The sequence below is a fragment of the Entelurus aequoreus genome, linkage group LG13 (genome assembly GCF_033978785.1).
Source record: "Entelurus aequoreus isolate RoL-2023_Sb linkage group LG13, RoL_Eaeq_v1.1, whole genome shotgun sequence".
In the NCBI taxonomy this organism is placed as follows: Eukaryota; Metazoa; Chordata; class Actinopteri; order Syngnathiformes; family Syngnathidae; genus Entelurus; species Entelurus aequoreus.
The window spans coordinates 47,621,296-47,646,842 of record NC_084743.1 but is presented as its reverse complement, the minus strand read 5'-3'; the positions used below and the strand labels follow the sequence as shown (position 1 = coordinate 47,646,842).

General features: G+C 37.3%; 1 protein-coding gene across 2 annotated transcripts in view; it reads right to left on the bottom strand.

The window, feature by feature from the left end:
- Positions 1-25,547, bottom strand: part of clcn2b (chloride channel, voltage-sensitive 2b) — a 333,131-nt gene that overhangs the window by 191,921 nt on the left and 115,663 nt on the right. For both annotated transcript variants that reach the window (XM_062067936.1, XM_062067937.1), the window contains exons 3-4: positions 11,066-11,197; positions 3,896-4,024 (exon numbers count right to left, since the gene is read on the bottom strand). In XM_062067936.1, coding sequence (XP_061923920.1) covers positions 3,896-4,024; positions 11,066-11,197 — 261 coding nt within the window. The remainder of the gene's footprint in view (positions 1-3,895; positions 4,025-11,065; positions 11,198-25,547) is intronic.

The window sequence follows — 25,547 nt, the reverse complement described above, 5'->3', positions numbered from 1 at the left end:
CAATCACTGCAAGGCCGAAAACTAACATTGAATGCCTGTGACCTTCGATCCCTCAGGCGGTACTACATCAAAAAGTGACATCAGTGTGCAAAATATATCACCACATGGGCTCAGGAACACTTCCGAAAACCACTGTCAGTACCTACAGTTCGTCGCTACATCTGTAAGTGCAAGTTAAAACTATACTATGCAAAGCCAAAGCCATTTATCAACAACACCCAGGAAACGCCGCTGGCTTCGCTGGGCCCGAGCCCATCCAAGATGGACTGATGCAAAGTGGAAAAGTGTTCTGTGGTCACATTTCAAATTGTTTTTTTCCTCAAAGAGGAAAAGAACCATCCGGATTGTTATAGGCGCAAAGTTGAAAAGCCAGCATCTGTGATGGTATGGGGGTGTATTCGTGCCCAAGGCATGGGTAACTTACACATCTTTGAAGGCAACATTAATGCTGAAAGGTACATTCAGGTTTTGGAGCAACATTTGTTGCCATCCAAGCAATGCCTTTTTCATGGACGCCCCTTCTTATTTTAGCAAGACAATGCCAAGCCACACTCTGCACATGTTACAACAGCGTGGCTTCATAGTAAAAGAGTGTGGGTACTATACTGGCCTGCCTGTAGTCCAGACCTGTCTCCCATTTAAAATGTGTGGCGCAATATGAAGCCTAAAATACGACAACGAAGACCCCGGACGGTTGAACAACTTAAGCTGTACATCAAGCAAGAATGGGAAATAATCCCACCTGAAAAGCTTCAAAAATTGGTCTCCTCAGTTCCCAAAGTTTACTGAGTGTTGTTAAAAGGAAAGGCCATGTAACACAGTGGTAAAAATGCCCCTGTGCCAACTGTTTTGCAATGTGTTGCTGCCATTAAATTCTAAGTTAATGATTATTTGCAAATAAAAAAATACGTTTCTCAGTTCGAACATTAAATATATTGTCTTTTCTATTCAATTGAATATAGGTTGAAAAGGAATTACAAATCATTGTATTCTGTTTTTATTTATGATTTACACAACGTGCCAGCTTCACTGGTTTTGGGTTTTGTAGTTACTTTGTCGAACACTTTTGTGAAAATTTAATAACCACCCTTTTCTTCTATGTTTTGGATACTTTACATTAGTTTTAGGCGATAGTACGTGCTGATAATTCAAATTTTCAAGATTATTGAATGATTAAATTTTTTTATCATAATTACAGTATGCTCAAATAAAAAAAGAAGATGGTGATGTAACAATATCAATTAAATATGAAAATATTTTTCTACTGTTGGCTCAGATTTAAATCCTTTGGTTTTTGCCATAAAAGCCCTCCTGTGTTCAGAGACTTATTTGCGTTGCGTTTGTAAGCAATAGTAAAAACGATAAAATATTTTCTGATAGAAAAAATTACGATCTAACCACTGTAGTATTAATAGTACTATACTTGGTATCGTTACTGTCAATATTTGTTTTGATCCTTTGTTTAAATTCAAGAGCTCCAGCTTGCGGATAGTCATATCCTTCTACGGTGTGTAGTGCAGCATGTTTAGGTATTCCTCGTCTTTCAGTGATAACGATAGTTGTAAGAAACCGTTTACTCGCAGCGTAAAGAGGTGAGGATTGCTGACTTAAGTGTGGTTTTACACTGCCAAGGGACAGCGGCTATCTTGCTAGCAAGAATACTACAGTGCATTGAGGACGCCTTTCTTCATGAGTCATCGTCAAATTTGCGTGACACAGCTTGAATGTTTCATCAACATACATTATCACAAAATAACATTAAAATCTCTGCCGTTGGCCAAATCTTTTATATCATAAATGATCTATAATCGCCCAACCCAAAGTAGGCAAGCTATTGTAATGTACTGACACCTGTCACACAATGTACAACTTTAAATGAATCCAGGCAGAGAGTAATTATGATATTCAATTTACATTTATCCTAAAAGGTACATTTAGTCAGGTTCCTGCATGCCTCACTTTACATATGATTTAGTTTTCAACAAAAATGTTCACCAACATTTTGCCCCGGTTTTTGCATACCACCTTGCCTAACGTACGGCCACGTAACAAACTAGATCGACTGGCCGCATATAATTCCATGTACCATATTTTCCGGACCATAGGGCGCACCGGATTATAAGGCGCACAGCCGATGAATGGTCTACTTTTGATCTTTTTTTCATATATTAGGCGCACCGGATTATAGGGCGCATTAAAGGAGTCATATTCTTTTTTTTTTCTAAATTTAAAACACTTCCTTGTGGTCTCCTCTACATAACATGTAATGGTGGTTCTTTGGTCAAAATGTTGCACAGATTATGTTTTACAGATCATCTTCAAGCCGCTTTCTGACAGTCGCTTCCAGATGCGCCGTTATGTGGGCGGTCTTATTTACGTGGCTCACCTTCGGCAGCGTCTTCTCCCCGTCATCTTCGTTGTAGCGGTGTAGCGTGCAAGGACGGGAGTGGAAGAAGTGTCAACAGAATGAGCTAACTGTTCTAATCTCATTCAGACTTTACTTAAATCAATAACGGAGCAGCGTCTCCTCATCCGGAAACAACAACACCGGAAATGTGTCCCGTGAAAAAACGTCCGACCGGAACTCTAATAACTAAAGTTCCTTGGGTGAATTATGTAAACTCACTACGCCGGTATGTTTTAGCGCTTTCATGGCGAGTTTACTGACAGATATAAGTAAGAACTTTACACTACTTTATATTAGAAATGGCAAAAGCGGAGGATGAATGTCACATAAGAGGATGGAGGAAAAAGAAGAAGCTTATCGACTGGTGGACATGTGCAATTTTTCAGGATTTCTACAGATCCCAAATCCAGATCAGCAGGTACCAGAAGGTAAGAAAAGTTGCTTTTGCATAATATTGCAAAACAAAATGCCGGATAATATGTCTTACCTTCTACACACACCATAATAATACTTGCATGTTTAATGCACCGACAATCTTTCAAGCGGTGCGGCTTCATAGCTTACCAAAGTCGTACTAAAACATTTTGATAGATTTTTGAGCACTGTGTGTAATGTTCTACATTTTCAATGGAACATTTAAAATGTCGACGTTGTTTACTTGAGACATATTGCAATCATAGTGCTGTCTACAGTTATCACTTATGTTTGACTGCCATCTACTGGTCACACTAGACCATGTACCAAATAAAATTGCTTCGAGGTGAGTAAGCTCAACCAAACTTATTTCTTACATTAGGCGCACCGGGTTATAAGGCGCACTGTTGAGTTTTGAGAAAAGAAAAGGATTTTAAGTGCGCCTTATAGTCCGGAAAGTATGGTACTTGAGTGCCCAAACAAAGGTCCAGGGAATTGCTCCCTGAGTTTGTAAACATTAACAAAAAAGGAAAAAAAAAAGTGATTTTGAGGAAATAAAAGATAACGACCTACTCACTCTTACCAAAACTACCATTAGTATCGACACCACAATTGTTTTAATTGATTCACTCTCTTCTTACATGCTGTGCACTGGCTGCGACAATGCTTCTCTCTAGACCACAGTATTATTAATCTACTTGTTAATTTCTTGTTAACAACTGCTTACTTACTGCTTTAACATGGTTCCATCAACAATTCTTAAAGTTTACCTAGCACTGTTTCTTGGTATTGTTTATTGGCTAGCTCAGCTGTTAGCAGGCCTGCTCCTGCCTTGCTCTCTGTGTGTAACATGTAGACTTGATAATGATACTAAGAAATGCAGTTTATTTGCCATAATGGAGACGATTATTATTACCTTAGGGGAGTAGCTCCACACTGTGTTTGGAGACGCATAATTAGCTGCTCGCTGTGTTTCAGCCGTGGGACTTAAAACAAATACAGTGTCAGCCAGAGGGGATGACTGTTCGTGATGGGCAATAGGGATGTGTACATTGACTGTTGTGTTTATCGTACCAACAGCTTGTGGAGCAAGAATCTGAGTGAAGCCAGCAGAAAAGGTGATGAGGACCACAGGGTATGTGACCCAGGCCAGATACTGCAGGAAAACGTTACTGTCCAGGCCACCATACATCCATTTCTGTGCTGTGAAAACAAAAACAATCAAATGTACAGGTGACCATCAAACTACCCTTCTTGAGACATCAACAAGGAAAAGTACCTTCCATGAGGACCGGTGAACAAGTTAGGACATAAATCATGGTCCCAATATGGAAAACAATTGCATCTAATAGAGAATGTCTCATTTGCACCCCTAGTGGTGAAATCTATCAAAATTAGGGTGGTCCAAAAAAGGAGGGATTTTTCAAATGGACTGTGTGTCGCTTTTTAAAAGTGCTTCCCCTATGATCAACATATGAAATAACAAGTGTGCGTAAAAATTTGAAGTGCTCCCCCTCTGGTCAACATATGTAATAACAAGTGTGTGTAAGAATTTGAAATGCGCCCCCTTTGGCCAAAATTAATGAAAAAAAAAAATATATATAGAGAGAGAGAGAGAGAGAGAGAGAGAGAGAGAGAGAGAGAGAGAGAGAGAGAGAGAGAGAGAGAGAGAGAGAGAGAGAGAGAGACGTAATGTAATAACTTGAAGTAAATAATGAAGATTAAAAACCAATTACAAACAAAAAATTTACATAAAAAATCATTACTAAAAGCAGTCTTTTTCTCAATGTGTCAACTTTTTTCTTATAAAATTGGGAACAATTTCTCATATTCTTTCTGTTTCTGTAACATTGCAATATTTCCTCATAAAATTATTACTTCTTTATGTAAAATTACTACTTTTTATTGCAAAATGGTGACATGTGTCATATAAAATTCAGACTTTTATCACGATATTGGTATTTTTTTGTTCTTGTAAAATTGTGATTTTTTTTTAGCAAAATTATGACTTTTGTCATAGTTTACAGTGGTGAAAGCCAGCTTTTTTTATTTACGTCACCTGGCTAAGGTTAAAAACCTTCTTTCTAGGCAACAGTTTGAGACAGTAATCCATGCCTTTATTACATCTCGGCTGGATTACTGTAACGCTTTATATTTTGGAATTAGTCAGTCCTCCCTCTCACGTCTGCAGCTGGTCCAAAATGCAGCTGCCCGACTTTTAACAAACACAAGAAAAAGAGAGCACATTACTCCTGTTTTAGCCTCCCTCCACTGGCTGCCTGTGTCTTTTAGAGTCCATTTTAAAATTATCTTACTTGTTTTTAAATCCTTACATGGTCTTGCTCCACCTTACCTCTCTGAGCTGCTCCACCTCTATGCCCCCACCCGGTCCCTCAGGTCAGCTGATCAGCTGATCCTGGAGGTACCCAAATCCAAGCGTAAGCTCAGGGGGGACAGAGCCTTCTCTGTTGCGGGCCCCAAACTCTGGAATGATCTTCCACTTCATGTGAGACAGGCCCCGTCTTTGGCTATTTTTAAGACCCTTCTTAAAACCCATTTTTATTCACTGGCTTTAACCCGGCATGAGACTTTAAACTGTTATTAACTTTTAACTTTTTTAACTGCTTTTTATCTAACAAAATTGTTCTTAGGGTAATTTTGTATTTGCTTTTTTAATGTGTATTTTACTTCTGTTTTAAATTTTATTTTTTAGTCTGTCCTTTGCCTTTATTTCTTTGTGGTGTACAGCCCTTTGTTTTTCAACTGTGGTTGTTTTTAAAGGGCTTTATAAATAAAGTTGGTATGGTATGGTATAATTTTGCCAAGCAAAATTCAGATTATTATTTTAATATTGCCAACATTTTTAAGTTTTCTTATAAAATTGTGACTGTTGTCGACACTTTTCATAAATTTGCCAAAATGTTAAGCTTTTCTTGTAAAATTGTGACTATTATTGAATAAAATTCCAACTTTTATTATAATATTGCACAAATGTTCAGTTTTTCTTGTAAAAATTTTAAGACTTGCGTTGAGTAAAATTACGACTTTTATTATAATACTGGGAAAAAAATTAGCTTTTTCTTGTGAAATTGTGACCTTTTTCTCGTGAAATTCCAACTCATTTTTCACAACAAGCTTTTTTGTATTTGTATAGTATGTATATATTATTAATGTTGTAAATACACATCTTTATAAATCTAGAAAGGGTGGTCGTAAAGGGGTAGGCATTTTTCGAAGGTCTCAAGAAGGTAACAAATACAAGAATGTATGTGTGTGTGCGTGTGTGTGTGTGTGTGTGTGTGTGTGTGTGTGTGTGTGTGTGTGTGTGTGTGTGTGTGTGTGTGTGTGTGTGTGTGTCTGTGTGTGTGTGTGTGTGAGAACAGGAAGTCCTCTGTCAATGAATGAGTTAAGTTCTTAAGCTGGCGTTGCAAGTTGAATTTTAGTGTACGGAAGTCGGAACTTATACTTAAACGAAAAAAAGCACTCGGAGAGTGCAGACCTGGGGCGGTGTGGCTCGGTTGGTAGAGCGGCCGTGGCAGCAACTTGAGGGTTCCAGGTTCGATGCCCGCTTCCGCTATTCTAGTCACTGCAGTTGTGTCCTTGGGCAAGACACTTTACCCACCTGCTCGCAGTGCAACCCACACTAGTTTAAATGTAACGATGTAGAGAAAGGGTTTCACTCTGTTAAGTACTTTGAGTCTCTAGAGCAGGGGTCACCAACGCGGTGCCCGCGGGCACCAGGTCGCCCGTAAGGACCAGATGAGTCGCCCGCGGGCCTGTTCTAAAAAAAATAATAATAATAAAAAAATGTTTTTGTTTTTTTTTATTTTTAAAAAAAATTAAATCTACATAGAAAAAACACAAGATACACTTTCAATCAGTGCATCAACCCAAACAACCTCCCCCATGAACACTCATCCACACCCACTCACACAAAAGAGGTTATTTCTTTCTGCTACCAATATTCTGGTTCCCACAACATCGACAACACATCTGCAAGGGACACAGTCCCTGAAGCACACATGATTGTATAGGCTGCTGGTCCACTATCATTTTCATTAATTACTATTTTTTATGTAATTATTTTTATATTGTTTTACTTTATTTTTTATCCAAGAAAATGTTTTTTATTTATTTATCTTATTTTATTTTATTTTTAAAAAAAGGGCCTTATCTCCAACAGACCAGGTTGTCAATGAAATTAGATTTGTTTAAAGGGTTTTTTAAACCAGGCCCAGTCCAGATAATGTCCAAGTCGGACTCAGCAACATACACCTTCATTCATGTACACAGAAAAAAATTAGGGAACCCAACAGATTGCATATAATTTATAAACAAAATTACATTTTCAAAATAAGCATTTATGTATAGTCCAGATTATGTCCAGGTCACTCAATTTAGGGAACACAACAACAGATATCATATAATCTATAAACATAATTATACTTTCAAAATAAGCCTTTGAGGACTTCTCATCTTTTTTTTAATGTTTTTTGGCATCATTATCGTTTTCAACCATGTAACTTTCTAAAGTTAGAAAATACTGAATAAATGTTTTAAAGAAAGTAATACTAAGTGAATATCTGTTTTTGGTCTTAAAAATAAACATTTTACCGAGTACTATAATTAAATTGACTAAATCATGATTGTCAATGAACTCTCCTAAAATAACAGAAACCACATTAAGCTTCATAAACAAACCAATCCTTAAACACATTTTTTCAACTTCCACCCAAAACAAAGACACAATATGACAATACCAAAACAAATGCAGGGTGATTCAGGCTCCGGACAACAAAATCGGCAATCATCTGACTCTGTCATATTCCATAATTTTAACATTTTCCCTGTGGGTAAGAAGTTATAAATAATTTTAATTTGAAAATAACGATTTTGCACATCAATAGTAGTTTTATAGATTAGTTTGAATATGGCATCCCATGGCAACGGGCAGTCAAAAAAGTCCTCCCATTTTCCATTTGTGTTGTATGAGGCAGCCTTCAAAGATTTCTTTATTAAATAAAAATTATATATTTTTCTATTTATTTTAGTTCCTTTTTGTCAACTAGAATTTCTTATTAGAGGTTTACAAACTAATAATTTAGTAGTTCCATAATTAATTATTTGTTTCCATCTTTTCCCAATTACTCCAGTTAGTTGATAAAATGAAAAGCTTGAGCAAGCATCACCATACATAGCTCTAAATTCATCATACTTCATAATTTTACCATTCTCATTGATAATATCATTGACAAAAATGATTCCTCTTTCAAACATATTTTTCCAAAAGAAAGGCTTTCCATCTATTACAATATTAGAGTTCATCCATATTAACTGCTGCAAAATATCGTCTCTTTTTTCTGGCACATAAAATTGAAAACACCACTATGAGTGGATTGTTTCCTTTATGAACCCCGCCATGTTTCCCAGCAGACTCTCCGGGAGGGGATCACTTGTAAAAAAGGATACAATTTCTTTTGATACAGTACATGTTTTTTGTCCAACAGGACATTTGTGTACCACTCAATGTTTAAATACATCTTTGGAACAATTGATGCTTTTAAAGACAGACACATAGCTTCAAGGTTGAGAAGTTTCAGGACCCCATATTCATACTCTTTGTACAAAACCTTTCTTTTAATCTTTTCTGGTTTGCCGTTCCAGACAAAATCGAAGACCCTCCACTCATAAATCTTAAAAAAGTTTTGTGATGGAGCTGGTAATGACAAAAACAAATAAATAAATTGAGGAATAATTAACGAGTTGGCAATAGAAATTTTACCATACAAGGTTAGGGATTTCCCTTTCCATAATTGCATAATTTTGTCCAGCTTTCTTAGTCGATTATCATAATTTACTGAGCCTAGATCTTCCAGATTTTCTGGGACAACAACACCAAGTATGTTAACTGGTCCATCTGTCCACAAAACAGGCACTTTGCATTCCATTCGAAAGGACGTTCCCTTTAGATTTCCGATCCTTAACATTTTACATTTATCATAATTAAGCTTAAGGCCAAAGGCTGTGAAAATATGTCCAAAAGATTAAGAAGGTTCCGCAAACAATGAGGAAAAATCTTATCTTTGTGAATCAGCCTTTTCTGACATGAACTTCATCAAGAACAAACACAGAACACGCCTCACTGATGCACATCTGCAAGACTCACTCAGAGTTGCAGTGTCAAGTTACACACCAGAGTACAACACACTAGTTAACAGCATGCAATGCCAGGCTTCCCACTAACTGACAAAGAAACAGATAAAAGATTTGGTGTCCAGTTCAAAGTGTGACATGATTTAAAAATTTGAGAGTTTACTTTTGTATTTTACATGAGTTATTATTTGTACAAACATGGTGCAAAGTAATTCATGATTTGTTAAAAAATGTTAGTGGCTAGCTAGTTAAAATGGGATATTGTGATTTCACAAGACTGTCTTAGAAGTGATCATTTGAAAATGTTCAATTTGAAAAATGTGCACTTAGAGAAAATATAAAAATAAAGTGTTGCATATTGATATTTATCTGTTTCTATATATATTTATTGTGAGAAATCATTAAGATGATCAGTGTTTCCACAAAGATAAATATCATTAATTATTAATAATAACAGAGTTAAAGGTAAATTGAGCAAATTGGCTACTTCTGGCAATTTATTTAAGTGTGTATCTAACTGGTAGCCCTTCGCATTAATCAGTACCCAAGAAGTAGCCCTTGGTTTCAAAAAGGTTGGTGACCCCTGCTCTAGAGAAAAGCGCTATATAAATATTATTCAATTCACTTCACCTCTACCAGTCACTATAGTAAAGAATCCTGAAAAAAAGGAAACCGCGGTAGATTTAGGCATGCTTGTACATGTACGAGCCAGTCTTCCCCACAACAAGTGAATAGAGAAAAATAAGTAACATGATGACTCCAACTTTGGACTACAACTGAATAAAAATGGTGGACTCGTGCAAAGCTCTTTGGATAAACCTCTACTCCACTAAAAAAAAGGAAAAAGGGTGTCTTTAATTTTACAAAAATGAATTGTGTAAAAGCAACACAACTCATTTATATCTTGGTTGTGAGCATGTTTTAAACAAGCAGACTTAACGTATTTATAATGAATGTTGAATGTACAAGATCCTTTCATGTTGAGTGAAGTTCATCAAAAAGAAAAAAAAAACTCAATGTAATCGTGTTTTGGTGTCGCCGGAAGTTCCGTCCCCTGGAAGCTAGGAAGAAGAAGAGTTTGAAAAATATTGCGTGATGCGCCATTATACTCAAAGAAGAACATCAGAGACAACGTGGAATTGTCTGTGTGTTTTTCAGCGTGAAGCCACTTGACACCTATCTTTGGAAAAGTAAGTCGTCCAATACTGTGTGTGTAAATGTTCAAATGACTTTGGCGAATACATTTGTCCGTGAAATGTATCCAACTCGTGTAAGTGTATTTGCATTTTTTGATTCGGAGATTTTAGCTAACAACCGGTATTTAATTTAATGTCTATAGTCGAAAATAAGCCGTATTGTAGTAATTGTCCGTGACTCCCGGGCCGCTACAACCACCATGATAGGGAAACATTGCCAACAGAAGCCAGTGTGTAGCTGGCTTTCATACAATTCAGACTGCGGACTATCACGGGTGGCAGAGAAGAAAGGAAATAACATTTAATGTCTGCAAATATAGTGTGTTTGTGTATATGTCTGTGTGTCTGTAACAATAGCTTACACTGTTTTTCCACTGTTGCTCTGCTGTTGGTACTGCTATTTATTGTTTGTCTTGTATTTTAACTGCACCTAACAGAGTAGCCACCTGTATTGTTGTCATGCTCTAATGTTTGATGACAATAAAGTGCATATAGTACCGGTATATATACTGTGTGTGTGTGTGTGTGTGTGTGTGTGTGTGTGTGTGTGTGTGTGTGTGTGTGTGTGTGTGTGTGTGTGTGTGTGTGTGTGTACCCATATATATACACAGTACGGGCTAAAAGTCTGGACACACCTTCTCCTCATTCAATGTGTTTTCTTTATTTTCATGACTATTTACATTACATCTTTTTGTACAGTATCAATTTGTGGGACTGCGTACATAACTACTAATTGTCAGTCACGGAATGTAGTATCACAAGGACAAACCGTATTGTCCAGCTATGGGCTTTGCATAGCCTGCAAAATTGTAAAACAGCAGCTAGTTTGTGCGTGTATAAACACGATGATGCATACACATTAAATAAGGACTAATCCTCTACCGCTACGTCTCACCTTGAAGGCAAATGGCGATGCAAAAGTCCACCACCCAGCTGACCAATGCCATGAATAGTCCCAGCAGGATGAGGAAGATCCAGTCCTCCCCGACCCGCGAGATCAGGAACTTTTGGCAGCGAACCGTGCAAACTACAGGGAAGACAGGAGGACAGAATGTCAGGTCTCAAAGAAAACATTGTATAACTACACCTATACAGAATGAGTATATAACGTTAAGTTGTTGTTTTCACATGAAGATCGGCAGATTAGATGGTCTTGGAAAACAGTACAAAAATATTTATGAAGCCGTAAAGCAAACGTTATGGAACCTGCCTTTTGGCTATTGTTGAGTGACTACACTACTGTACATTTGCAAGCTCTACATATTAATGACTGGGCAACACACTGATATGAAGTGAACACAAGAATCATAATGGTACCTACCACTTGTCGTTTGGCAAAAAAGTAGCCTGCTCACTAAAGAACAAAGAAGCAAAACTAAATGCTAAAGGGATCTAAAATAAGATATCGTATTAACTGATGGACTATTCAACTAAAATGTTCTGGAAGCCTCATTTTCAGACAGCAACAACTGTCCATAGATGTCATTGCAAAGCTCTGCTATATCTTAAGATATTTAACCTACCAACTGGCTATTATTGTCATAAAGTCAAAAAAACTAAACAGGAGCTATATTTTTAGACACTAGTCGAAGAGTCTCTATATGACAGGAGGGCTTTGCGGTCTATAAGGACATCCTGCAAGATTTCTAGTGAGCTGAAACCATCTTTGCCAGATGACAGCCTCCTCTTGTTAGAGTATAAATAGTTTGGGCTTTGGCACCAGCATCTAGACTAGATTTGACCAATCTAAGTATATGATTGAGAACTGATTAAGCCTGCTCGGATGAGAGGAGAAATGTCTTTTAAGAAACTGAACAGTCCAGTTGCGATCGATTGAATGTCCTGAGAAAACAATGACCTGGATGAATGAGAACATCAATAGAAACTAGTTAAAGATCCTCCATAGACAAGAAAGCTTTGGTGTTTTTATGAGTCAGCTGCAAAAATGGTAGACTCACAGGTTTTGAACTAAACTAGTGTCCTGGTCTGATGTCATTCATGGGCTGGATTTTGTCCACAGGCCGCTAGTTGAACATACTTGGTTTTGTAGTTGACTTGCCTGACTTCAGTGGCACGCAGTGTGGGATTAGTGGCGGTGTAGATGTGAGTGTGAATGTTTTTTATACCATTAACCGTTGTATGATTGACCACTTAGTAGTTCTGCCTTTTTCCTGAAATCAGCTGGGATAGGCTCCAGCTCTTTACGATCATGAACAAGATAAGCAGTAGAAAAGGGTGGAAGAGTGGATATTGGTCTGGTAATATGCTGCTACCCCTTTGGTAATTAGGTATTCTGGGTAATACTGATTCAGTTCAAAAATCTCTTTAGAATAGTCAATCAGTGTTTTGGCGCCCATATGAGTAAGTATGTTGCATCATTTTTAGGGGTGTAACGGTACGTGTATTTGTATTGAACCGTTTCGGTACGGGGGTTTCGGTTCGGTGGTGTACCAAACGAGTTTCCACACGAACATATTAAGTAGCCGCCCAAGCTAAAGTCTTAACAAGCTGCTCCGCTTCGTTCTGCCTGTCTCTGTCAGTACTCTGCAGCACGCAGCATTGTCCCACTCACACAACCATCTGATTGGTTACAACACAGAGCGGTAACAGCCAATCAGCAGTGCGTATTCAGAGCGCATGGAGTCAGTGCTCCTGCGTCGTCATGAGCAGGTAGGTGTTTAGCAGGTAAGCATCAGGCAGCAAACTCTCCCCAAATTATAATAAACACCTCCCAGTCAACTACTAGTAACATCACTATGAGCCCGTTGACGTTCTAGAAACATAAACGGCAGCTGAGCTCGCTCGCAGTCCTGGCGAATTAGCTTTTAGTGTAACGTTAGCTCATTTTGCCGTGTGTGTGTGTGTGTGTGTGTGTGTGGGTGTGTGTGTGTGCTACGGACAGCAAAGCCCTGTCTGTCTGTTATTTCACTTTACCTTTTTCTGTATTGATTGAGCTCTGTTGAAGCAGCAAAAAAGGACATTATGTAAAACGAAGAGTTTCCTGAAGCTGTCTCTGATAGTTGATATAATAATGTAAGTGCATCATTAAGCCTACATGAACTCCATGGTGTTCAGGAATGAATAGTCTCTCCTATTGCTATTGTACTATTTTTTCAGCTATAGTTACATTAATCATTAGTAATGGAGCAGCCTAGTTTTGAATGGCAGGGTCCCTGCTATCACATGTTGATACAAATATAACATTTACATAATAAAAATCAACTACAGGCTTCCCAAATGCTGTAATAAATTAAGCATGATGAGTTGACTTGAAACTGTTTAATGTTGCAATTTTTATATGCAGAAGAAAAGTTTTGTAATTTTATTTAATCTGAGCAACAATTTGAGGCAGTTTAATGTTGATTAACTTAGACTTACACCAAGTCTAAGTTAATCACATTAAACTGCCTCAAGTTGTTGCTAAGTTGTTGTAACGTGGGCAGAATTATTATACTGTTCCCAATGTTAAAAGGATAAAGCCATTGTTTACAAATTTGGTAAATAAATAACCAAAAAAATAATATTTTGTTGTTTTCTTACTGTACCGAAAATTAACCGAACCGTGACCTCTAAACCGAGGTACGTACCGAACCGAAATTTTTGTGTACCGTTACACCCCTAATCATTTTATTATTAAGATGTCACTGATGCAATAACTCTCTTAATTAAAAGTATGTGCATACACATACAGTATGCTGTGTTGCAAAGTAACTCTCATATCACAGTATCTTTTGTTTATGTTTACCCTCTCATAAGCCTGTCCTCACTTCCCCTTTTTCCTCAGCAAGGAAAAAGAAACTAGACTTGGGAAGTATATGAGGCTCCTTGAACCACATTATCATTACAGCACCACTATTTATATTACAGTGCAGCATACAAGTTTGACAATATTTTGATATGGCGAATTATGGCATTATTTAACCTTACCATCCAATCATCACTGTGCGCTTGCCGCATTTATTTTTCCTCCTGCTATAAACTTCTTTCATGTTCCCCCTTAGAGTATCAAGCCATTTTACCAGTCATCCAGTATGCACTTCTCGTGCGAAAAGCTAATATTTCACACACAGACATTTGCAATGCGGACAATGGTGGACTTGAGCTGTGAGGTTCAACATAAAGACACACTAGCATCACCGAAATCAAAAGTGTGGCCTCATTTTGGCTTTTAAAGTGTGGGTAGGACAAAAGCCAGCTGGATCAGGACGTTGCAATTTGTAAGAAGTGTATCTGGAAAATATGATACACGGACGGACGGCACGACAAACATGCACAGCCACCTTGTTCACCACCGCCCTGAGCTGAGGAAGAGAAATTTTTATTTTTACATTCAAATGGTAATGAGTTGTGGTGAATGGGTTTTACTTGTATAGCGCTTTTCTACCTTTAAGGTACTCAAAGTGCTTTAACACTATTTCCACATTCCCATTCACACACTGATGGTGGGAGCTGCCATGCAAAGCCCTAACCACGACCCATCAGGAGCAAAGTTGCTGGCACGGCTACTCTACCACCCGAGCCACGGCATCCCTAACGCTAAATATTTGTGTTATGTTCCTACTTAATATATTTTATCTACTTGGGAGACATATGTTGTATTTTCTGAGTGTGTTTAAAATTGTGTCACGGTTTGTCACACATCCAAAAAAAATCAGTTCATAGTTATGTTGCAGTGATACAGTGTGTTTGTTTTTGCACTCTCCTCTTTGCACTCTGCTTTAATTATACTGCAAAATATAAACTTTTAAATTGTTTTATTTTTTATTTCAACCAAATCACAGCATTGCCATATTGAGCTATAATTGTTAGAGAGCCGTGTATTGCAAATTGTTTTGAATTCCCAGCCATAAAGCAGCTGCTAACCCATGCCCCCCATTGACACAAAAAAATACCCCCTTTACTTTCCCATCAGCTGTTCAACTTGCCAGTTTAAAACAAATAAAAAAACAGAACCAGGAATAATAAACACATTCAAGGTCTATCTGGGTTTGTCATTTTAGAAGGCGCATGTTGTATAAAAAGGACCTGATCTACTATGATCAAAATAACAATTGCTAAACAGCTTGTGCAAACTAAAACAATTGTGTGTCAAATTGGGGGGCTTAGTAGTTGTGGGTGATTTACGAAGACTGGGTGATACTGTAAGTGTAGAAGTGGTGTAGACTTCCCTATTTAAAAGAGGTATTGCATGTATACCAGCAGAAACCAAAACAAATCAATTATTTTAATCAGCACCTTAAGTCAACCAGCAGCTATAAAATTATACATTTTCAATGCTGAATAGACATTTCTAATATTTCTATTTCTGACAGTCCAAATATGTTGAGACACACAGACTGAATATTCTTTCTTTCTCCATTGTCAGTCTTTGCAGCGCGATCACCTTCTTTCTTGCAGCTATTTGTGCATAATTGTGCCAGTTTTCACGGACATTCCAAATGTGCGAAATACAGGAGCAAAACAGCGATCGCAGACTTTATAATCATCTTGAGTGTGTAGTGGCAAAATTAATATTTTAGTAGTTTCTTGTCTAAACCACAATTTAGACCTAAATGTTTATGTAGTGGTTTCTTCCACTTGGCTGCCAGTGTCTGGGTTTTGTCCTAAGATAAGACACATTTATGGCCTATGCATTTTCGGGGCCCATTCAGGATATCTCCAAACCCTACTCCCCAAGGACCAAAAACTGCTGTGATGATGGTTGATCACTAAATGATGTAGCATTTGTCTTTTCAGTCAAATGCTACTCCCCAAATGGGTTTCTTTTATGGCTGATGTTGTGAACTGCCCTACCAAATGCTTAACCAAAACATTCCTGGTTTTCGCTAATATCACAATCACATAAGTGTGTTTTGCTCTTCTCTCTTCCGCTCCCTGGAGACAGGAGGTTTCGCCCCAAGACATCCTCAGAAGTTATAGAGATGTGGAAGAGTTCTTTGTCTCTCTCTCTCTTGCTCTACTCCTTTCTGAAGCAGCAAAAAACCTGTTCTTCTTTATATTCTGGTGTTGCTTGAGTACTCAAATACTTGAAAAGATCTCAGTTTTCGTCTGGACAATTCTTTGTTGAAAATAAACAATTCCAAAACAAGTGCTAAATGATTATATTTGCATCTCCTCCACGTATTGTGGATGTTCTGATAATCAACGTACAGGTATATATTCTCCGTATACATACAGTACAAACATGCTAAATGGATTGTGCCCTCTATTTTGCTGATTAAAATACACAATCCTCTGCGCGCAAGCTTAGTAGATCAGTTTTGTGTGCACTATCAACCTTTTTCAGCAAGTATACTGTCAACATTGTCAGTTTCTATTTGTATACTTTTTTGAGTTGTGCTTTGGTGTACTAGGTTTGTGAAATAAGAACAAAAGCAAAATGGAACACTGGTTAGCATAATTAAAAAAACAACAACAACTAGGTATTTAGCAAATATCACCCAATAGTAGACCCAAGCACTCTCCATTATTGGGGACAAGCTAAACTGCTGTGAGCAGGATGTTAAAGCTTAATGACACATTAGCATCTAATAAGGGACAGTTTTGTTCACAAACTGAATAACACATTTGCATCTATTATGCAAACCAAGGTCAGCGGTGCCCTTTTCCCTGGCGAATGTTTCTCTCTCTCCCAACGGTGTGGCGCCGTTGGGAGAGTGGCTGTGCCAGCAACCTAAGGGTTCCTGGTTCAATCCCCACCTTCTACCAACCTTGTCACGCCCGTTGTGTCCTTGAGCAAGACACTTCACCCTTGCTCCTGATGGGTCGTGGTTAGGGCCTTGCATGGCAGCTCCCGCCATCAGTGTGTGAATGTGTGTGTGAATGGGTGAATGTGGAAATAGTGTCAAAGCGCTTTGAGTACCTTGAAGGTAGAAAAGCGCTATACAAGTATAACCCATTTATCATTTAATGTTTGATTTCCAGCCTGATCAACAAGCTGCAGTACAGAGCAACTTTTTGTCTGGGTGGTTGTAAGTCAGATACAATGTACAGGTAGACTCGAGTTCTGTTCAAAGCTTCAACAGGACTTGAAGTTGCTGCAGTATCTGGGTCAGTTTGACTCTCTGCCATGTCAGAAAACAAATAATGTATGTCTTTGTGAACTGTGCATGAAGCAGTGTTTCACTAAAAAGAAGTCATGACTCATAAAACGAAAAAAATGGAAATCAAGATTATTGCACAGTATTACTTGGTCAAAAATTGGAAATTGCCTTTAAAAGCCACAACAATGATTGTGACTATATTCTGCAAGACCTTAGTAATACTATGAAATTTTTGTAGGGATTGGCGTTAATAGTCAGTATCATGAATTCTTTACTAATCAGTGCAGTAACCAGACTGAAAAGCAAAATTGAAAGCAGTGCCTCCCTTTAATACTATTTACTATAAATGAATAGTCTCTATCAATTAAGTGCCACCAGAATGAAGCAAACATTAGTTATAGTTATAGTTAATTCCAGGGTTAACTGCCGTGGCGGTGTTAACGTTAATTTTTCACCTGTACAGATGACTGTGAGAATCTAATTAAAAATGCTTAGGGTGAAACCCTCAAAATATGCCAAATTAGATTTCTACTAGTGCTTGAAGGTGATATTGTGCAAGTAATGCTGTGTAACTTCATTTTAACGTAATTAATACATGACTCGTGTATGTAGGATTAACTAGCACACACCGTTGTAACAGTAGTCGTATATAGACATCATCAATGAACGATTTATGCCCCAACTGTGCGGACTGAAAGCACTTAAAGTACTGGAAAAGCTTGCAAATTTTTTTGCAAATTTCCTGTAGTCAATATTGTTTTCTTTTTCTCTTTGATAATTCTAACATTACTTGTTGTGGATTAAATTAAATTTTGGTGAATTTTTTGGTCGTATTTTATTTCGTTATCAATTTATTTATATTATTGAAGAATTCATATGACTATTCTGTTCAACTTGCACATTATAAAACTTTCATAAAAAAATATAACAGCAATGTTTTTGCACAAAATATGTGTTTTTTACATTCGTATTTACAGTTTGTGCACTTTAAAGACCCTGGCACCATTTCAAAAGTACTGATTTGGCACTGGTATCAGATAACGTCTACAAACAGGGTGCCCAAAGTATGGCCTTGGGGCCATTTACGGCCCCCAGCTTGTGTTTTTATTGGCTCGCGACACATTCCCAATAAATAATAAAAACATTCCAGACTAGAACATTACACAAAAAACTAGAATATGCAATTTCGTGAGAAATTACGTGCGAATGCTTAAACGCTAATGTGAGCATGCTGAGATTTAAAATGCCTCATGTATCAAGTCAAATAACTCGGAAGCATACACACTCAAAATTTGCTAAAAAAGTTAGCATGCTAACAGTTAGCATGTATTAAGTACCAATTTATGTGACTCTGAGGTGCTCGAATGTTAAATTGGCTAAACAAGTTACCATGCTAACAGGTACCAAGGTATATGACTGAGGTTTTCGGCTTTAAAATTGGCTACACAATTTAGCATGCTAGAATGTCAACATTAACATGCTAAAAGCTAGCATGGGTCAAGTAACAAGTCAAAATTCACTAAAAAAAGTTATTACGTTATTGTTAGCATTGTAGCATGGTAATTTAGCATGTTAACAGTTAGAATGTGTGGTTGCAAAATTGAATAAAAAAGTTAGCGTGCTAATGATAGCAGCACCTGAGCCAATCAGTGGCCACAATAGTGGACAGTACAGTCCGACTGTTTTGGTCTTGTACAGTGGCCAATACTTATGTAGTATTGATATTGTTCGTTCATTTATCCATTGTTATGCTTAAAAAAATGCTTCATTTACGGAAATATCACATAGAATATGCTTTGTTCCCGATAACACAAAGCTAAGAAATTGATCTTGTGTTCAGGTAGTTTAGGATATATTGATTGACCTATATTGTATTGGTTTTAGTATCTTTAATGTACCGAATATTTTAAAGTAACCCCCACATTCTTAAATCTTTGTTCATGCGGACCTCACTGGAAAAAGTTTGGACACCTTTGATCTGAAGATACCCAACCTTAACCCTCATCTCTCTGGAATGTATGTCCTGGAACACATTTTGTTAGACTTTGGAGGTTCTACTGAATTAATGTATCCGATCCGAACAAAAACTGATGTTTACTTCCTCAGAATAAAAGTATTGCATGCAAAAGATAAAAGTACATTCTTTAACAGTTTAGGAATCTTAACTTTTACACTTTCTAAAATATGAAAAATAATCTTATCATAACAAATGTAGATATATATATATATATATATATATATATATATATATATATATATATATATATATATATATATATATATATATATATATATATATATATATATATATATATATGCTTGCACTCAGACAAACCAAATAATCGGAATATGATTCTCACGAAAATATTTATTGTGGGCTTTACAGCAAAAAAAATGAAAGAATGGACACACAGATGAGAACATAACATGTATTCTGAAAATAATACAAAACTGCACATTGGTTTTGAATTGCACTAAACTATATTGTCAACGGACGTACTGCAGAACAGTAAAGGAAGGGCAGGGATGGGTTCAATCGACAAATGCTTTTATTGGATGTGACAAAATAAGTCAAAATCCATGCATTTCACATCTCTTCACCGCAATAGAGATGATTCCGATGGAGTGTCCATCTTTAGATTCTTGTTGGGGTATGTACAGCATTGTGACAGCGCTATATTGTCGCCCAAAAGGAACATGTCAACCTCACTCAGTATTGAAAATGATAGAAGACACACTTTAGATTGTATACTATTTTGTTTGTTTATAATATACATTGCACAAACAGAGAATCCAGATAGACTGTTTTTTTTCCTACACCACTGCATAAACTACTGTATACCGTAATTTCCGGACTATAAGCCGCACCCGACTATAAGCCGCACCAGCTAAATTTAGGGGAAAATACAGATTGCTCCATATATAAGCCGCACCCGACTATAAGCCGCAGGGTTTTGATGTGTAATTACCGTAGTATATAGGGGTTCCTGCTACCACTGAGGGGATTGTCGGGACAGAGATGACTGTTTGGGAACGCAAAGCGTCCCATTTATTAACAATAAATCTTTCAATCATTCAATCAAACTTTCACATCTTTGACATGGCGAACAGCATTCGTGCAGAGTACAAATAATACAACTGTGCAAAGTAATACAAAGTGCTCGCCTGTACGTTATCAAAATAACCAGCCTACCGGTATATGAAAAGTCAGTCTTTAATCATTGTGTCATCGTCTTCCTCCTGCGTACTAAAACCACAGAAATCCTCTTCGTCTGTGTCGGAGAAGAACAGGCCGTAAATAAGCCGCACCCTTGTATAAGCCGCAGGGACCAGAACGAGGGGAAAAAGTAGCGGCTTCTAGTCCGGAAATTACGGTATATCCATTGTGGCACATTTTCTGTAATACATCACAATATACAGTATACTGCTTATGACATTCTCATGTCAGCAAATTAAATATCGTAAGTGCCAACATGTAAAATATATGGTGTGGATAAATGATCAGTTTATAAAAGCACAAACATGTCAACCTCACTCAGTATTGCAAATGATAGAAGACCCACTTTAGATTGTATAATATTTTGTTTGTTTATAATATACATTGCACAAACACAGAATCCAGATAGACTGTTTGCTGCTGTCTGACTCTTCTTTTGGATATGATGAATTGTGCGAATGTTTCTTGAAAGGAACCAATCATAATTGTCCTCTTTTTTTTAATTAGAAATGTTATTACAGTATCAAATTATCGTGTTAAATCATGCCAACGCGTCAAATTATAAGGCTCATGCACGCTGTCTCTTTTTAAATAAGGGGGTCACATTAATGTCAGAGCGTGCCAGGCTTACCGTATTTTTCGGGCCATAAGGTGCACCATATTATAAGGCAAACTGTTGATGATTGGGCCTATTTGTGTCAATATTCAGACATAGGGCTTCCTGGGTTATAAGGTGCATTAAAAGGGGCCATATTATAATGGTTGTTCTTTGGTCAAAATGTTGCATAGATTATGTTTTACAGACCACTTTCAAGCCACTTTCTGAACGTCTCTTCAGGATGCACAGTTTTGTGGGTGGTCTTATTTACGTGGCTCCACTTTGACAGCATCTTCTCCCTGTCACCTTTGTAGCGCTTCCATAGCGAAACTACTGACAGATATAAATTGGAACTCTACGCTACTTTGTATTACAAATGGCAACAGCCGAGGATGAATGCCCCACAACAAGATGATAGAGAAAAAAAAAAGGAGCTTATATACCTCGGCGCAGACTACAATGGCGGAGGCGTGCATATTTTCGGGATTGATGCAGATCCCTAATACACAACAGCAGGTATCAATATGTAATAAAAGTTAGTTTTGTATAATATTGCAAAACAAAACTCCCGATAATATGTCTCCTGGTAAGTGCCATTTTGGGGTTCTTATACACACACCTTAATAACACTCGTATGTTGAAGCAAAGTACGTCTGACTACAGTAGCCCTAATGCTCAAAAAATCTATCAAGCGGTGCGGCTTTGTAACTTACTACAGTCGTACTAAAACATTCTGACAGATTTACAGTGCCGTGTGTAATGTTCTTTACACAATGAAACATCAAAGGTTTGGTCTTGCTTGCTAGAGTCGTTTAACAGGCGTCAACCTGCAGTCCACACTCATTACTTATGTGACTGCCATCTACTGGTTACACTTATTACACCGTGAACCACATAAAATTGGTTTGAGGTCTGTAAGCACAACCAGAAATAATACATACATAAGGCACACCGGGTTATAAGGCACACTGTTGATTTTTGAGAAAATTCAAGGATTTTAAGTGCGCCTTATAGTCCAAAAATATGGTACTTATATGGGCACACCTCACTCCTACCCACTTCTCCAAAGTGGGCTGGCTCAGGGTGGAGGACAGAGTAAAACAACTTGCACTGAGCCTAGTCTATAAAATCCGCTACAACTCCCTGATACCGAAGTACATGTCAAACTACTTCCTTAACGTAAATGACCGCCATAACCACAACACCAGGGGGAGCTCCACTAACCACGTTAAACCCAGATTCCGATCTAACAAATTTCTTCAGTCATTCTCATTTTATGCCACATCAATGTGGAATGCGCTCCCAACAGGTGTAAAAGAAAGGGCATCTCTATCCTCCTTCAAAACCGCAATAAAAGTACACCTCCAGGCAGCTACAACCCTAAACTAACACCCTCCCCGGATTGTAAATAATCAAATGTAAATAATCAAATGTAGATACTTTTTCTTATGCTTTCTGATCTCTCTCTGTGTCCACTACTTGCTGTACATATCCTACCCAGTCAGATCTACACTGTTTCAATGTCCATTTCTCTGTTCTCAATTGTTGATGACTGAAGTGATGATAACAACCAAACCTAACCCCCCTCCACATCCCACACATTTGTAAATAATGTAAAAATTCCAATGTATATACTCTGATGATTATCTTGTGTGATGACTGTATTATGATGATAGTATATATCTGATAGTATATATCTGTATCATGAATCAATTTAAGTGGACCCCGACTTAACAACAAGTTGAAAAACTTATTCGGGTGTTACCATTTAGTGGTCAATTGTACGGAATATGTACTTCACTGTGCAATCTACTAATAAAAGTTTCAATCAATCAATCAAAATCACGCCCATGTGAAACCCTCAAGGCCTGCCTCCATACTACAGTGGGCTCGGCAGGAGGCATATACATGGAGGGCTAGGTGTTGTAGTTATATACATTAGGGTTGCAGCTATCGACTATTTTAGCAATCGAGTAAATCTATCAATTATTTGGTTCGATTAATCAAGTAATCGGATAAAACACACTTTATAGCCTTAATGCGTATTTTAGAGAAAATACACAAACTTTATTGTGCTTGCTATATAACCTTCAATCTTTTTCCCCCAAAAAAGCATATTATCAGCATTTTTATATTTTTAGTTTTTAAATTGGAGCATCAATAATAATTTAAGGTAAAACCACACATGTGTACTCTATTGTTGTGGCCCTGCAGAAACTATGTATGTAAGGCAGGGGTCTGCAACCTGCAGATCTGGAGGCTTTCCTCAATAAATAATGGGTTTTTAATTTTACTTTATTTTAATTTTGTTAGTTTATTTGGATGTAACAGTTGTTACTTTGAAAAGTTTGGTGATCTTGTTATATAATGTATTGTCAACCAAAATGTACGTCATACTTCCCCGCATCATTTTTTGCTGCCAAGCAATTTCATTGTTTTTAGTCCTAGTAAGATAGCAATGGACCAGATCAAAAAAGAAAAAAATTCTGATAAAAATAGACATTTAATGCTTCATGGGCCGATTCATTTAATGAGGTTGGTTCAGCTTTGTGCTTAATATGTGGGGATAACATAACAAACAACAAAAAAAATTATGTTGAAAGACATTTCCAGAACAAACACACATCATTCGCGGGAAAATTACCCACCTGGAGATGACCGAAAAGGAGCAGTTTCAGAACTGCTGCAGAAAGCTCATCAGAGCAAAATACTTGGCGAGTTGTATTCTGTCTAGTGTTTGATTTCATAAATTCTATATCATAAAGTGTAAATCTGCTCAAATGGCTCCTTGCATGCTGAAGGTTGCCGACCCCTGATTTAAAGTTACGGGCACTCCATGCTATCAGGCTCTTCTGAATTGTAATAGTTACACTCATTTAACAATTAATCGCAACAACAAAAAATAAATTAAAGCTTTTTTCTAATCAAATTAAGTGATTAATCATATGAATTGATTAATCAATCAATAGTTGGAGCCCTAAAATACACAGATAGTTTTCGCAGGATGTAGAAAATACAAGCAACCAATGCAGATCTACAAAGCTTTCTGTGAAGGCAATCGATAGCTGCTCCATCAAAGTCACATAAATCAAATAAAAAAGGCCTGCGGTGGGATAAAATACTGATATGGCAAAATTTTATGATACTTTTTCTATTGATATAATAGCGAATGTTAATGCCACAATTAAGGATGGGTATGGTTAACATTTGAAACGATACAGTACAAATTCCCAGCACCTGGGCATTGATACCGATATTCAACGGTACAAATTTTCTGTACTTTTGTGTGTGTTGATAAATATTGTTTTTTTTATAATAAAATAATATTTTTTTATTCTAACATTTAAAACTGAGCTGATTATAACTGCTATCCATTGTTACATCTTCTCATTGTCAAGAATAACATCAAGTTGCAATGCCAGATGCAAGTCCAAGACATATTGTATTGTACTTTTTAACGCACCAAATGTTTGATTGTAACGTGCATCTAAATGTGGTTGTAGTTGTAATTAACACATTTGGAGGTGTGAAAATTGCTATGTAAACTCGCCAATGCTAATCACTAGCATATCAATAGCAAAATCAATTTATATTAGCACCAAGCTGGCACATTTTTGGAAAAGTGGAGCCCTACTAACTTAAGTTGGAGCATATTTTGAGTCAATTTCTTTGTTCGAATTGGAAAATGCAACATTACATACAGGTAGTTTAGCTGAGTCTGCTCAGTGCTCCTGGAGTGAGTGCCAAGTGCCTAGTATTGTATCTAGTACATATACAACTTGTGTTTTAGGCTGAATTTAAAATATATCAGTCAACTATAAAATATTGCAATATATGGATATATCATTGTGACTCTAGTATAGTGATATATCGTGAAGTCCTTGCCAATACCCAGCCCTACAAAGGGCCGAAAATAAGTACAATGGGTCCCCTTTAAGCATGTCTGAAACAAATAAACCATACCATCCAATACTGCACCCTGGCAGTATGGGAGTGATGACATAGTGAGTAAGAAAGACAGTAAGTGTCAAGTCCTCAATAGTTTGAAAATCAGAGCCAAACCCTTTGGCTCAGGAAGCAAATTAACATCTGTCCAATAATCAGTTTTGATTTTCCTTTTTTAGTGGGTGTTACACTTATTTCGGTCAGGTGTGGGTCTTGAACTCATCACCTTACAAAGTTCCGACATCCAATTTTGACACGTAAACAAAAGTGTCAACTTTTTTTCGGAATTGTAATCAAGTTAGCTGTGTTCTTGCTGGCAATACCCAATAGATTTTCTGCCAACAACCTCTCTCTCGCAGTTCCAATTCCCGGTGTGGGATCAGATCTCCCTTTGCACCACAATCCCTCTTCATTCAAATGCGTAGCTTGCATTAACACAACACCTCTTTCTTTTCCTTTACTGCCCCTCTACAAATCAAATTCAACCCCTAAATTTGCCTCTCAGGTATTTCTTCACTCTCGGCCACTGCTAAGGTTATCCAGGGTAAATCCCACCTAACATTTTCCATGTCCA